The 13,816-nt window shown below is 37.8% G+C and overlaps 1 protein-coding gene across 8 annotated transcripts in view; it reads left to right on the top strand.

Annotated features, from left to right (window-relative positions):
* DTL (denticleless E3 ubiquitin protein ligase homolog) overlaps positions 1 to 13,816 on the top strand; it is a 66,434-nt gene that overhangs the window by 38,470 nt on the left and 14,148 nt on the right. For 5 of the 8 annotated variants that reach the window (XM_059675290.1, XM_059675298.1, XM_059675295.1 and 2 more), the window contains 2 exons: positions 2,289 to 3,121; positions 5,261 to 7,253. In XM_059675290.1, the coding sequence (XP_059531273.1) occupies positions 2,289 to 3,121; positions 5,261 to 5,359 (932 nt within the window). In that variant the 3' untranslated portion in view covers positions 5,360 to 7,253. Of the gene's footprint in view, positions 1 to 2,288; positions 3,122 to 5,260; positions 7,254 to 13,816 lie in introns of those variants that run through there. The other 3 variants (XM_059675293.1, XM_059675292.1, XM_059675291.1) reach the window with 2 other exon arrangements.

A 13,816-nucleotide genomic window follows, 5' to 3' on the forward strand; every position in this document is an offset into this window, starting at 1 on the left:
ACTATTTTAGGACTTTCTGCCCTAAACGTACACTTCATCCCATTTTAATGACACTAATGACTGCGGGGTTGTGCAGTGACTGTTGACTTGCACTGAGAAGTGAAGCAAATGAAAAATTTCTTTCCTTTTGAAATAATGACTGTAATCAAGCTCTAGAGCAGGAATGTGAGACCTATCACCAGTAGCTCCATGGACAGGTCCCTATCTCTAGTTCCCCTTGTGTAGTACATTATAACAAAATGGGGTTTTCTAGTAATGATCTTTATTGAAGGTGCAGTATCATTTTGGCCATTTCTAAACACATAGTTGATGAGAAAAGTTTAGGCAAAATTCTATTTGTAGAATTTCTCTACCTTAAGACATTGCAGACAGATCATAAGAATTCTCGCTTCATATTACAGTGTTTTACAAAGCATCATACTTTAAAAAGATATTAGTTTGTAAGAATATGTAATAAATAACTTCAAAATGTACTGGGTATTTAATTTTAAAGCGTGCCTTTAACATTTATGTAAAATGTTTTCTGTACTCATTCAATAGAAACTTGAACTATATGGCCACTGGGTAAAGTTTGCAATAAAACTACTGGTCTGCAATGTGTTAAGGCAAGGCATATTGAGAAGTGAAAAGCACACGTAAAATGCACAGAGTAACTAAATGACTGAAATTAGTAAATTTTTATTCCAAATAAAAGTTTGTATTTTTATGTCAGCCCATTCTAAATTCAGTTGCATATAAATGCAATTCAATAATTAAACTAAGTTAAATATCAGAGTTATAATTTAAAGACTTAGTGACTGAGAAATAGGTGACCTTATTATTTGAAGACAGAAACACTACACTAGAAATCTAGAAAGTTCAGGGGAAATTTGAGAAAATATAGTGTTGTCTGTGGTGAGGCCTAGGGGGAAGAAATGTGAAGTTTATAAGAATTTGCCTGAAATACTTGCCGTTGCCTGTAAACAAGTGCCAGGACATATAGAAAAGAGTTCTCTTCACTGCTTCATGTGCGTTAAGAGAGCAAACATTGAGTTTCTGAAATGTTCTTTGGCATATTTTGGCTTGTGGAGTAGAGTAGCCATGTGTAAATTAAGGTGGAAAACCACATGAGGCCTGGTAACCTTAAGTAATTGATGGAATTCTTGTGGAAATTAAAAACATCTCTAGCCCTGGCTGGATAGCTCAGTTGGTTAGGGCACAGTTCCCACATGCCAAGGCAGAAGGTTCAATCCCCGGGTATAGCACATACAAGAGTCAGTCAATGAATGCATAAATACGAAGAACAATACATCGATGTCTGTCAATCTCCCTCCTCCTCCCTCCCTTCCTCTCTTTAAAATCAATAAAAAAAATTTTTTAAATTATTTTTTTAAAACTATGTTTTAACCTAAGGACACTGAGGCAGCGGAGTAAGGGGTTGTTTCTCAAGTCACATAGTAAATGATTGTGCCTGATTTTATTTTTTTAATTTTTATTTATTTTTTAAAATATATTTTATTGATTCTTTACAGAGAGGAAGGGAGAGGGATAGAGAGTTAGAAACATCGATGAGAGGGAAACATCAATCAGCTGCCTCCTGCACACTCCCCACTTGGTATGTGCCTGCAACCAAGGTACATGCCCTTGACCAGAATCGAACCTGGGACCCCTGCATCCTCAGGCCGACGCTCTATCCACTGAGCCAAACCGGGCGATTGTGCCTGATTTTAGACCTGTGCGCTCTTATTTGACAGCTCCTCTCTGCCCTAACATTGTTCAGAAGTATATATAGAAATGCTAATGGCAACTTTCCTTATGAAGACAAAATATCATTAGCAACCGAAATGTTTTACTGTTACCTAAGAGTACTTTGTAGCTTCTAAAAGTTATATAAGTCTGTATTAATGTGGGAAATGTTCATACTATGTTAAGAAGCAGGTTACTAAATAGTATATACGTTAGTCCCATTTTCTAGAGAGAAAAATTTAAAGTGTATAATATATATTACATGAACAAGTAAAGGAAAAAAACACTAAAAGTGGTTCACCTAGATGCTTTTAATCTAATTTCTGAATTTTCTAGATTTTTACAAATACATGTTTTACCATGGGGTGGTTGGGAGGCTGGCAGTTAGGAAAGGGGAAGGAAAATGCTAAGAGGATGTGGTAAGAATCAAATGATTTATGTGATCAACTCACTGGGAAATCAACCCTTGGATGATTAAGTTAGCTGTAATTTTCTTTGATGCTAATTCAGGGATTTTCTTTGGCTTTCACTTCTGATTTTTGTGACCCTCTTTTCTTTTTCAGTAACAGTGACAAATAGCCAGAGTACTCCTGCCAAAGCCCCCAGAGTAAAGAGCAGTCCATCTAGTTCCTCCCCTTCCTCAGCATCTTGTGCTCCAAGCTGTGCTGGAGACCTCCCTCTTCCTTCAAATACTCCCACATTTTCTATTAAAACCTCTCCTGGCAAGGCCCGGTCTCCAATTAGCAGAAGAGGCTCCATCTCCTCCATCTCTCCCAAGCCACCTTCATCTTTCAAGATGTCCATTAGACATTGGATCACTCAAACACCTTCCTCATCACCACCCATCACTCCACCTGCTTCTGAGACGAAGATCACATCTCCAAGAAAAGCCCTCATTCCTGTGAGCCTGAAATCATCCCAAGCAGTGGCTTGCTCTGAGTCTAGAAATAGGGTAAAGAGGAGGCTAGACTCAAGTTGTCTGGAGAATGTGAAGCAAAAGTGTGTGAAGAGTTGCAGCTGTGTGACTGAGCTTGATGACCCAGTTGAAAAGCTTCATTTGGATCTGTGCTGCCTTACTGGTAACCAGGAAGACCTTGGTAAAGACTCTCTAGGTCCTACCAAATCAAGCAAGATTGAAGGAGCCAGTATGAGTGTCTCAGAGCCTCCTTCTCCTGCCAGTCCTTATGCTTCAGAAGGCTGTGGGACACTGCCTCTTCCTTTGGGATCTTGTGGAGAAGGGTCTGAATTGGTGGGCAAAGAGAATAGCTCCCCAGAGAATAAAAACTGGTTATTGGCCATGGCGGCCAAACGGAAGGCTGAAAATTCGTCACCACGAAGTCCATCATCCCAGACTTCCAATTCCAGGAGACAGAGTGGAAAGACTTCTCCAGGCCCGGTAAGCAGCAGAGGGAAGATGCATTTCCTAATTTGAACAGGGCAGGTACAGATTCCTTCTCAGAAATCAGGATGCTTTTTTTTTTTTTAAGCTAGTTATTTTAGGGTTGCTAGACTTAGCATATATAAGTATACAGGACAAATTTATACTAAATTTGTACATATTTATACTAAAAAATTATTTGTTGTTTGTTTGAAATTCGAATGTAACTGGGTGTGTGCTGTATTTTTATCTGGTAACCCTATTTATTCCCATGAAAATCACTTCTGTCAAGGTCCATGCCCCTCAACCCTGTTGCCTGATTCATCAAAGCCTCCTCATCCTCCAGGATATCAATTCAAAAATATCTTCCCTGTCCTTTGACATTATTTCCTACCTGTCCCCTTTTTGTCTCATCTTCCCCCCACCCCAAACCCTTGGCAACCCCTTTTTGTAGACACCCTCCCGGTTTTACAGATAAAGCTGTACTTCATGGGCAAGTTGCCAGTATCCATAAATAGATTACCAGTTTGTAATTAGTTTATGATTATTTAAAATAAAGTCAAACTTAGGTATCTGCAAAGCAATTTTAAGTGCAGAATCCTTTTAGATTTTAATGATTATCCCTAATCTCTTATAGTCATCTTGCTCACGTCAGTGTTTGGCAACTCATATGTATCTATACTTTTTTAAACATTCAGCTTAGCTTTACTTATCTCTTTAGGGTTCATATTTAATTGGTTGATGTACTATTTAAGTTAGATAATTTCAAAAACAGATACTGCTGGTTTATGAACCTTAAAAAGCAAGTGACTCATAATGGTGGAGGCAGAAGTAGCTGTGAGCATTAGGTGAGCGGTGGGCACCAATCAAAGGGAATAAAGATTCTGTTAATCAGTTTGTAAGTTAAGGGGAGGTGAGTTAAGGAATTTTCCGCCGTACATGGGAGCTCTTGCTCTGTGTTAGTTAATAAGGTGTGGTAGAATGATTAAAATCCAATCCAGGAATCATGATCAGCAACATCTGCCCTTTTATTATTTTGTATTATTATTTTGTTAATCCACACTCGAGGATATGTCTATCAATTTTAAGGGAGGGGGAGAAAGAAAAAGAAACATCAATCAGTTGCCTCTTGTACATGCCCAACTGGGAATCAAACCCGCAACCTTTGGTGTACAGGACAGTGCTCCAACCAACAGAGCCACCCAGCTGGGTGTCAGTCTGCCCTTTAAAAGATAGAAGCTGGATAACTTGGGCCAGGTCAGTAAATGTTTATACCACCCACCTACTGTCATGAAGCCTATCCCATATTTTAGGAGTAAACTAGAAATATTTTAAAGATTCTTTGAACACAAACTCCAATTAAACCTTGCAACAGAACAGTTTTTTTTTTAATGCTATAAGGAGTCTTTCCTTCTCAGTATCATCACTGTATCTGTTCTTTGCCCCTAGCCAAAATTTCTGTTAAGACAGAAAGGGGAAGGGAAAGGAAAATTAAAAGAATGAATTATTTCAGGCAAGGTCACCTTTCCTAAGGAAGACAGGGGGTCTATCAAGCAGATTGCCTCCCTGGTACTGATCAGGAAATTCCAGATTGACTGGTTAAAGGTACATTCCTGGGAGAGGCTGAAACTGCAAATAGGTTATGTATTGCTAGTTGTAGTTGGCTGTGGTGGAGCTTAGCACATGTGACTCCATTTTGGGCCAGTTGTCTCTTTAACACTGGTTTTATTTTTTTTAATCTTTGAAGCTAAAGGTTCTTTAAAAGATTTTTCTTTATGTACATGACAATAATGTAGACTTCTTTAAAAAAGAGTAGCAGCTGTCATTTGCATACCTGTCTAGTTTGTACGTTTGGGAGGGTCATTTACTCATTTCAAAGAGGATGGTAATTTTAATCTCTTTGGTTCCTATTAGGAGGTTTAACTGGTAAATATTTTCTGTTCACAAGAAAAGTCCGTGCCTTTATTCCTTGCATACTGTCTATTAAATTTTTACTATATTCAGTACTAATCAACCAAAAGATTAGCTGTCATCCAAGTATTTGGATCAAATTTCTAGGCATCCTAACTTTTAAAATATCTGTTCATGATGACTTGCTTGAGTAACAACTGGGCTTTATCTTAGAAAATGGCTGAAATTTAAACTTTCTTCTTCTAGGTCACTATTACTCCCAACTCCATGAGGAAAATTTGTACATACTTCCATAGAAAGTCCCAAGATGACTACTGTAGTCCTGAACGGTCAACAGAATTATAGATCCTAATCTGAGTAAGTTAACTGAACTTTGGCCCATTAAAACAAGACAGAAATACAACAGAGTGACTCTATAACTCTGGTCTTTAAGAAAACTACCTTTTTTTTCATTTTTAGAGACAATCCTTTCAACTGAAATTTACCTAGTCTGGTTCTACTGCCGTAATGTATATGCAGCTTCCTCACGATGAATGCTGTGTTTAAATTTCATAAACATTTTCAATAAGTAGTCTTCACTTTTTAAATTATGCATCTTCTCTACAATAATGACATCCCAAACTATAGAGATGAAAAACAAGACTTGTCTCTTGTTACTCTGAGACTTTATATCCATAGTTTAAAGTATCTGCTGGCCATAGCAGGAAGCCTGTCTGTGAAGGCCCACTGCTAAAGAAGTCTTCTTTTGAAGACCCCTGGATCTGTGCTGCCTCAAGCTAATATACTTGCATTTAAAATATATAATCTTTTCACTATACTTTTGGGTTTTTTTTTAAGTATGTGTAAAAATGTTATGTTCAGATAAGTACATTTACATTGATTTAGCACGTGATTCAATGATACAGTCCCTGTAGTTAAAATCATCTTTATTTTAAAAACAGCCAACTCTTTGGAGAAAGTAGAAAAACACTAGAAACTTTGTCTTTTTTCCCCAAAATAGATGTCCTACACAAGATTTAAGTTCCTCATATTTTTGCTACGCAATCTACTATGTTACGAACTCAACATCATGTTCTGTAAGAGGTTGTGATTTTTGCCATTCACAAGAGGAGATGTTTATAAACCTAGTAGTCATACACTGAAGCTGGGGTTTGAATTCAGTCCTCAGTTCTCCAGGTGCTGCAACTAAAAAAAAAAAAAAAAAATAGGTCATCAGATTTTAAGAAAAAGTAACAGTTTCTTATTGATACTTTTATAAAAGTAGGTAGCTCTAAGCTGAAAATCCGGAACCTCAAAAATAAATCTTGGCTTTAACTTGCTTTTTTTGGCTTCTCTTCATATACATAAAAAGCAGTGGCCTTCTAATATAGCCCTGAGTCAAAAAGTTATCGGATTTTTTTGTAGATATTTAATATAGAGTGTATAGACTAACTCTAAGTTATAATGTGCAAAATATTTTGAACATTCCTTCCCTTAATCAACAGTTACATATCGATCATCTTGAGATGAACTGTTTTATATTTTCCCCCATTATAACCTTATAGAAACAAGCTTCATGTACTTTCTATGCGCTGTTGTCCTTGCAAGGGAGTCCCCTTCCAATCATGAAACTTGACTCATTTTATCTATATATCTGAGGACTATGGAGACTTCATTCATATATTTGTGATAATTTTCAAGTCTATTCTTAATGAAAACTCTTTAATTCCTCTGATTCTTCTAAGTTAAGCTTGTCACTGCAAAGGTCAATTAAGCATGGGTTCTCTTGGTTTTATCCGAGGAGAAAAATAAGGGAAGCTATAAAATTGTCACTTCAAAGCAAAGCACACGCTAGTATTAACTGAATATTTAGGAACTCTACATATATTTGTGTTTTTATTTTTGAGTATTAAACTGTGGGAAGGTATTTATGACCAATACTTGCAGGTAATGCTATCCATCTATCCATCTTTTGATTTGAAAGCCAGTAGGGAAAATAATCCTTGAAAAAGAAAAGGATAACTAAAATAGATGATTTTGTTCTTTGTATACCTGCACATCTCCTGACAGCTCTACTGAGTGAAATTGGGGTAAATGTGGCTGTCAGAAGCTATTGAGAAGCTGCTGGGTATAACATGTCTCACTTGGAAAACTAGTACTTCAAATGGGTGCCAAAGGTCAAATGTAATGAGATAATTATCCCTGTTTGTGTCAATGTCATTCTTTGAGCTGATCCTGAATAATAAAGCCTTTTACCTTATCTGATGTCCTCTTCTGAGCTTTTTGCATTAATTTAGAAGCATGCTACACAAAAGAACTATAGTAGTAATCAAGAATCCTTTCTACTTGTTCATTGAATAAAAGTTATTCAAGGATATGATTTAGGTCAAGCTGAAAGAGGTTTTGTTTTAATAAAATACATTTTGTGCCCTAGCCAGTTTGGCTCAGTAGTTAGAGCATCGGCCCACGGACTGAACTGGGGTTTGATTCTGTGTAGGGGCTTGCGTACCTGGGTTGCAGGCTTGGGAGGCAACCAATGGATGTGTCTCACTCTGATGTTTCTCCCACTCCCTTCCACTCTCTCTTAAAAAAAAAAAAAAAAAAAAAAGGAAAAAATATCCTTGGGTGAGGATTAACATAATAAAATAAATAAATAAATAAATAAATAAATAAATAAATAAATAAGTACATCTTGCTTAATCAGACCTTGAGCACTACCATGGCTTGGATTACTGGATGAAGGAGGACGGAGTGATGTAGTTGTTTTTCTAAACAATTATCTCCAGCCCAAGCTTTTCCATTTGAATACAAGCCAAGTACTATTGCTGCGAGCTGGATTAGTTTCCTTTTGGCTGTTTTAACACAGGCCCTTAATTTACTTTTTTGAGGGTTCACTGATTAATCCTTTAAAATGACTCTTGTCGTCTTGGCTGCACATTTAACTGATGATAATCAAGACCATCTGTAGCTAACCCTGTTGGACTGGCAGAGGGTGGGTTCAGCCCTTTACCCCCACACTCAGCCTTAATAGCTTAAAACTTCACCAAAGACTTTTGGGACAGCCTGTATAGGAAGCATTTTTTAAAGCCTCCACTGTGTAATATCGATGCCTTTAAGTGTATGTGTGTGTGTGTCTATGGCCATGGTCTCTTATAGGTCACATATCAGTTAAAGATTTGAGTTTAGAAGCCTATCATGTAACAAACCCACTGCCGCTCTTAGGTCTGTTTTTCTATTTTCCTAGTCCCAAGATGGTCTGAACTTCTTTCACATTCCTCCTTTTTTTAAAAAAAAATTTATTGGAGTAACACTGATTAATAGGGTTATATAGGTTTCAAGTATATATTTCTATGATATATGGTCTGTGTATTGCTTTATGTGTTTATCAGCCAAAGTCAAATCATCTTCTGACACCAAATATTGGGCTCTCTTTACCCCCACCACCATCCCCAACCCTTTCCCTCTGGTAACCACCATACTGTTGTCTGTGCCTATGAGTTTCAGTTTTATATCCCACACATGAGTGAAATCATACAGTTTTTAACTTTTTCTGACTGACTTATTTCACTCAGCATATTTTCAAGGTCCCTCCACGTCAAAGTGGCAGTATTTTGTTGTTTTTTATGGCTGAGTAGTACCTATATGTACCACATCTTTATTTAATCCTCTATCGAAGGACACTTCGGTTGTCTTCATGTCTTGCCCATGGTGAGTAATGCTGCATTGAATATAGGGGTGCATATATCTTTGTTAATAAATGTATTTTAGTTTCTCTGGTAGATACCCAGGAGAGGGATTGCTGGGTCATATGGTAACTCTATTCTTACTTTTTTTTTAATCCTCACCCGAGGTTACTTTTAATTGATTTCAGAGAGAGAGAAACATTGATTGGTTGCCTCCCTAGGATGCAGGTTCAATGTGCCCAGACCGGGGATCGAACCTGCAACCTAGGTATGTGCCATGACCAGGAATCAAACCCACAACCTTTTGGTGTACAGAACGATGCTCCAACCAACTGAGCCACCCAGCCAGAGCTATTATTAATTTTTTAAGACTTTTTTCTCATCATTTTCCATAGTGGTTGTATCATTCTACATTCGCACCAGCAGTAAATGATGGTTCACTTTTCTCCACTGCCTCTCCAATATGTGTTACTACTTGTCTTGTTGATAATAGCCATTCTAAAAGGTGTAAGGTGTATCTCATTGTAGTTTTTGATTTGCATTTCCCTAGTAGCTAGTGAGGTTGAATATCTTTTCATATATTTTTGGCCATTTGTATGTCTTCTTGGTAGAAGTATCTATTCAGGTCCTCTGCCCATTTTTGTTATTGGATTGTTTGTTTAGTGTTGAATTGTATGAGTTCTTTATATATTTTGGATAATAATCCCTTGTTGGAGCTATTGTTTGCAAATACTATCTCCTATTTGATTGGTTGCTTTTTTGTTTTGCTGTGGGTTTGTTTACACTGCTCTTAAAGCAAAGACCCAGTGGTCTCACAGAATCAGTTCCACAACTACGTAGTGTGGGCAACATTTTACAGACGTGCAAAGAAGAGAGACTGAGTGAGAATGTCATACAGTTGGTGCTCCATATCCATGGGTTCAACCAATCTCTGATAGAACAATGTTATGTTGTTGGGGATATGCACTATGTAGTTAGGCCTACTATTAGTGCGTCCATACTCAATATGTACAGTCTTTTTACTCATTATTACTCCTTAAACATACAGTATAACAACTATTTATATAGCATTTCATTGTATTAGGTTTTAGAAGTAATCTAGGGATTTGAGCACCCACAGATTTTGATTGGGGGGGTGTCCTGGAACCAATCACCTGCAAATACCAAGGGATGACTACTAGAGAAACTGAGTTATTGTCCTCTTTATGGCAATTAAGCACAGGTGGTTTCTGCTTCACAGTTTTATAAAGCAGCGGTCACCAACCAGTGGTCCATGGGGTCTGAAGGTTGGCAACCGCTGTTATAAAGGGCTGAATATAGGCCCAGTTGAGCTCTTGTTTGTCAAATCTCACTGCTTCTCACACAGGTCTCATAGGAGATTCTTTGCCTGGCTGGGTTTAGATCATGCCATATCATGAATTAACCTCAGTTACTCATTACATTCTTGGGAATTATGGGAAAATCTGCATTATTCATTAGGTCCTTAGATATTGGTTGGAAATTATAGGCAGGCCAAACATAGCATTTTGTTGAACATGAGGTTGAGTGTAATACTTCATTAGATCTGATGCCAGGAATTAAGCCCAACTCGTTATAAGGGACCCGTTTTATTGTCTAAAGTGGTAGAAAATCCCATTTTATTTCTGCTAAAAAGTGTAGGGGTTGTTAAAGAATGATGTAAGATAAAGTGAGCCTTTTTTTAAAAAATCACCTGAACATATTAAGTAGCTTGTTTAGAACAGTATGCCTATAGCAAGTATGTACAATACAGAGGTATTATACTGTTAAAGAACAGGCTTGTTTCATCCAAAAAGCTCATCCCTCCCACTTCCCTGCTAAGCCAGGAAAGAGGATTTCAAAGATATATAGCCTGGATCTTTATTTTGACTTTCAAAGTTTTAATATTTCACTTATAACCCCATTTCTCTTTAATTTCCTTAACTTGTCACATGCCCCCTTCCTGTCTGGACATTCTAAATAATTTATACTCAGTCTGTTTTGTGGAATATAAATAGCACATTTCAAAATGCCTTTGATTAGAAAGTACTCATTTCAGCCAGCACTTATTCATCACTTGGGTGCCAAGCCCTGTGTGAGGTACCTGGTCTGCAAAGAGTTCTTCCCTTTATTTCCACTTGTCAAAGCATTCACTTTATCTAGGGCACTTCAGTGGGCTAAGGTCAGCATTTAAGAGCAATGGGTAAAGATCAGATTTGCAAGTCTTTTGAGTGAAGTTGTTTGTGAATAGCTATTATATAGCAAGTGCTATCTAGATTCTAGATGCAGACTCTTCCCTCCAGAACTTGATTCAGCTGCTATTAACTTTTCAAAGTAAAATGCTTTCCTCATGCATATTTTTATTCTTTACAACATTATAAATAGTATTAAAAATAGGACCTCTAAAGACAAGCCATCTAGCTTTGAACCCAAGCCCTAACTGTATGACCTTGAGCAAGTTCCTTAACCTCTGTGAATTGGTTTCCTGTTCTGTAAAATGGGATTGGGTGGTTATTGCATGTACAACTCTTAGGACAGTTCCTGGTACACAATAGCTAACATTTACTAAACAATTATTATTAGAATTATTCTCATAAGGTAGGGAATGCAGGGGTTTTAATAAATGGATGTAAAGGTTTGAGTAACTTTTCAGTTTTCTTAACTCATTCCTGTCTCATTTTTACTGGAACTGTGGTCCTCAAAGGTATGTTGCCTGGGCCTCCCAGTTGTAGCACTTTTTAAAAGGTCAAGGAAGCCTCTGAGGGGGAAAATCTCCAGGTCCTCAAGTGTTTGAAACTCATGACTCTTTCGCACCAGGTTGACATGAAAAGAATAGAAGTTACTTCATATATATGGTCTCAGCCACTGTTTAAAGAGGCTATCTTTTGCAAATCTGTATCCTGGACTCTTAAGCAAGCCAAAGCCTTTGCGCTCACAAAGCCCACCCTCCCATTTCCTGGCTGCTGCCTCCAGCTCTCCTACAGTGTCTAAGATGTGTTCACCTTTAGGAAGGAAGCTACAGCTGCCAGGCCTTTAGACCCAGTACTTGATCACTTGTTAGGCTTTTGTGTTCCCTGGCTGTCTGTAGGCAAATAAAATCAAAGAGGAGGTGCTCAGTTAGTAGCTCTGATTTTGTAGGATATGAGTCAAACATTGGATTGAGGAGTATTATGTAGACTCTAGATTCTTTACTTACTTAATGAGATTCTTCCCTGGGCTCCTTTATGATGCCAATAATACTTGTTGCCAGGCCCTGGCCAGGTGGCTTGGTTGGTATGTTGTCCCATGTACTAGAAGATTGTGCGTTCAATCCCCGGTCAGGGTACATACAAGAATCAATCAATGAATGCATTAAAAAAGTGGAATGACAAATTGATATTTTTTCACACGCCCCCCCACCACTCATCTCTCTCTAAAAGCAATTTATTTTTAAAAATATTAATAATACTTGTTGCCATTGTCACATCAGTGACAAAATATCAGCCATGTGTTTGACATTTTGGTGGATAAGACTAGCATTGGGGTTTCAATGGCATCTGAGCATCAAATTATGCTGCCACTGCTGCTGTTCAAGACCCTGGCTTCCAGTTTACAGGAACTTAGAGAATGTGGCATTCTCTTATTAGGAGTTGGCATCTGCACCTCTGAAAAACAGTCCCACCATGCTGGATCTCCTTCCTGGGTATTCGCCAAAGTTATTTCTAATGAACATGTTAAGGGGTGATTTTTTTTCCTTCTATTAACAGCCTTGCTTTTAAAGTCACAGACTAAAAATAATTACATAAATAATGAGCCCTTTCCTCTAGCAATGTATTACCAGATAATATGTATTACTGATACTATAAATAAACCACTTGGCCTCACTATATTGACATAAAGTTAGCAAATAACCCATCATTCAGCACCAATCTTTCCCTTTTTTTCTTCCACTTTTTCCCCATTATCTGTAATACACTCAAACACAATTTTCCAAGAATTGTATGAAAAGAAACACAATAGGAGGATTTGTTAAGTGTAATTGAAATAACAGTAGTGGTACAGGAACTAAAAAAAATAAAGTTCACTAGGTATTATTGCTTCTGCAGTGGGTCAGCAATCAGCCCAACAGTCATGTCAAGTTGGAAATGTTGCTTCCTCAAAAGCCTTAATGGATTTAGAGAGCTTTATGTGAGAGTAAGATTTCAGCGTCCAAAAGCCAATGTCTTCACAAAGGGGTTGACAAGTAGATAAGTCGAAGTGAATAATAATAATTTTAGGTTGGGGGTAGGAAGACGATGGTTATAATTAACGTTTCTTAGCTCCCTAATTAGGTAATGAGGTATTGGCCTTGAAGTGTTGCACATGTAGAATCTGGCCCTAGAATTATACATGCAGTGCCTACAGGATAAGGAAAATTAGAATGTGGTGGGGGGGTTTTTAAGATTAGGAAAAGTTTTGGTCCGAGCCAACTCTCCTGTAATAAATTGTACAAAGACAGGATGCCATGTAGAACAGCTTGTTGAGTTGTCCTGTGGTGTTCTCTTGCCTTCTTGTTGACAGCATTTCTAATCCCATTCACTTTCTCCTTTTTGGTTTCATTTTGGCCAGTTGAATAGTCATGAAGCCAGGGTTCTGGGTTTGATTCCCAAATGGATCAGTTCACTTCACTCTGTGTTCTGTGGCTACACAGGGAGCATTTCACCTGCCTATCCTGGCCAGCCACCCCACAAGAATGGGTGAACAGAGTGTTTAGGCTCAGTGTAAATACAAACTTATAGTATGTATCCTCACTACACAACCTGAAGGCATTATTAATGATTGTCTTTCCTGTCTGAAGACCAAGTTTATAAACCTCTCTTGATCAAACTTAGAGATCATTACATGTAACACAGACAATAACGCTATAAGTCAGTGGTTCTCAACCTTCCTAATACCTTGACCCTTTAACACATTTTGTACCACTCAGGAGTTTTCTCGTGTTGCGCGTGCCATCTGTTAAGGACCGCTCACGAGTGTTCTTGTTTTTCACGCCCATGGAAAAAGGAGCAAATCTAGATACTTATGTAAATTTTGTTTGGTCCCTCTTCATAGAGGAAAATGTTTTACGCAGTACCATACGTTAAAAAAGTACTAGGAACTTTGCCAAAACCGGTTTGGCTCGGTG

The sequence above is a fragment of the Myotis daubentonii genome, chromosome 18, assembly GCF_963259705.1.
Source record: "Myotis daubentonii chromosome 18, mMyoDau2.1, whole genome shotgun sequence".
NCBI lineage: Eukaryota > Metazoa > Chordata > Mammalia > Chiroptera > Vespertilionidae > Myotis > Myotis daubentonii.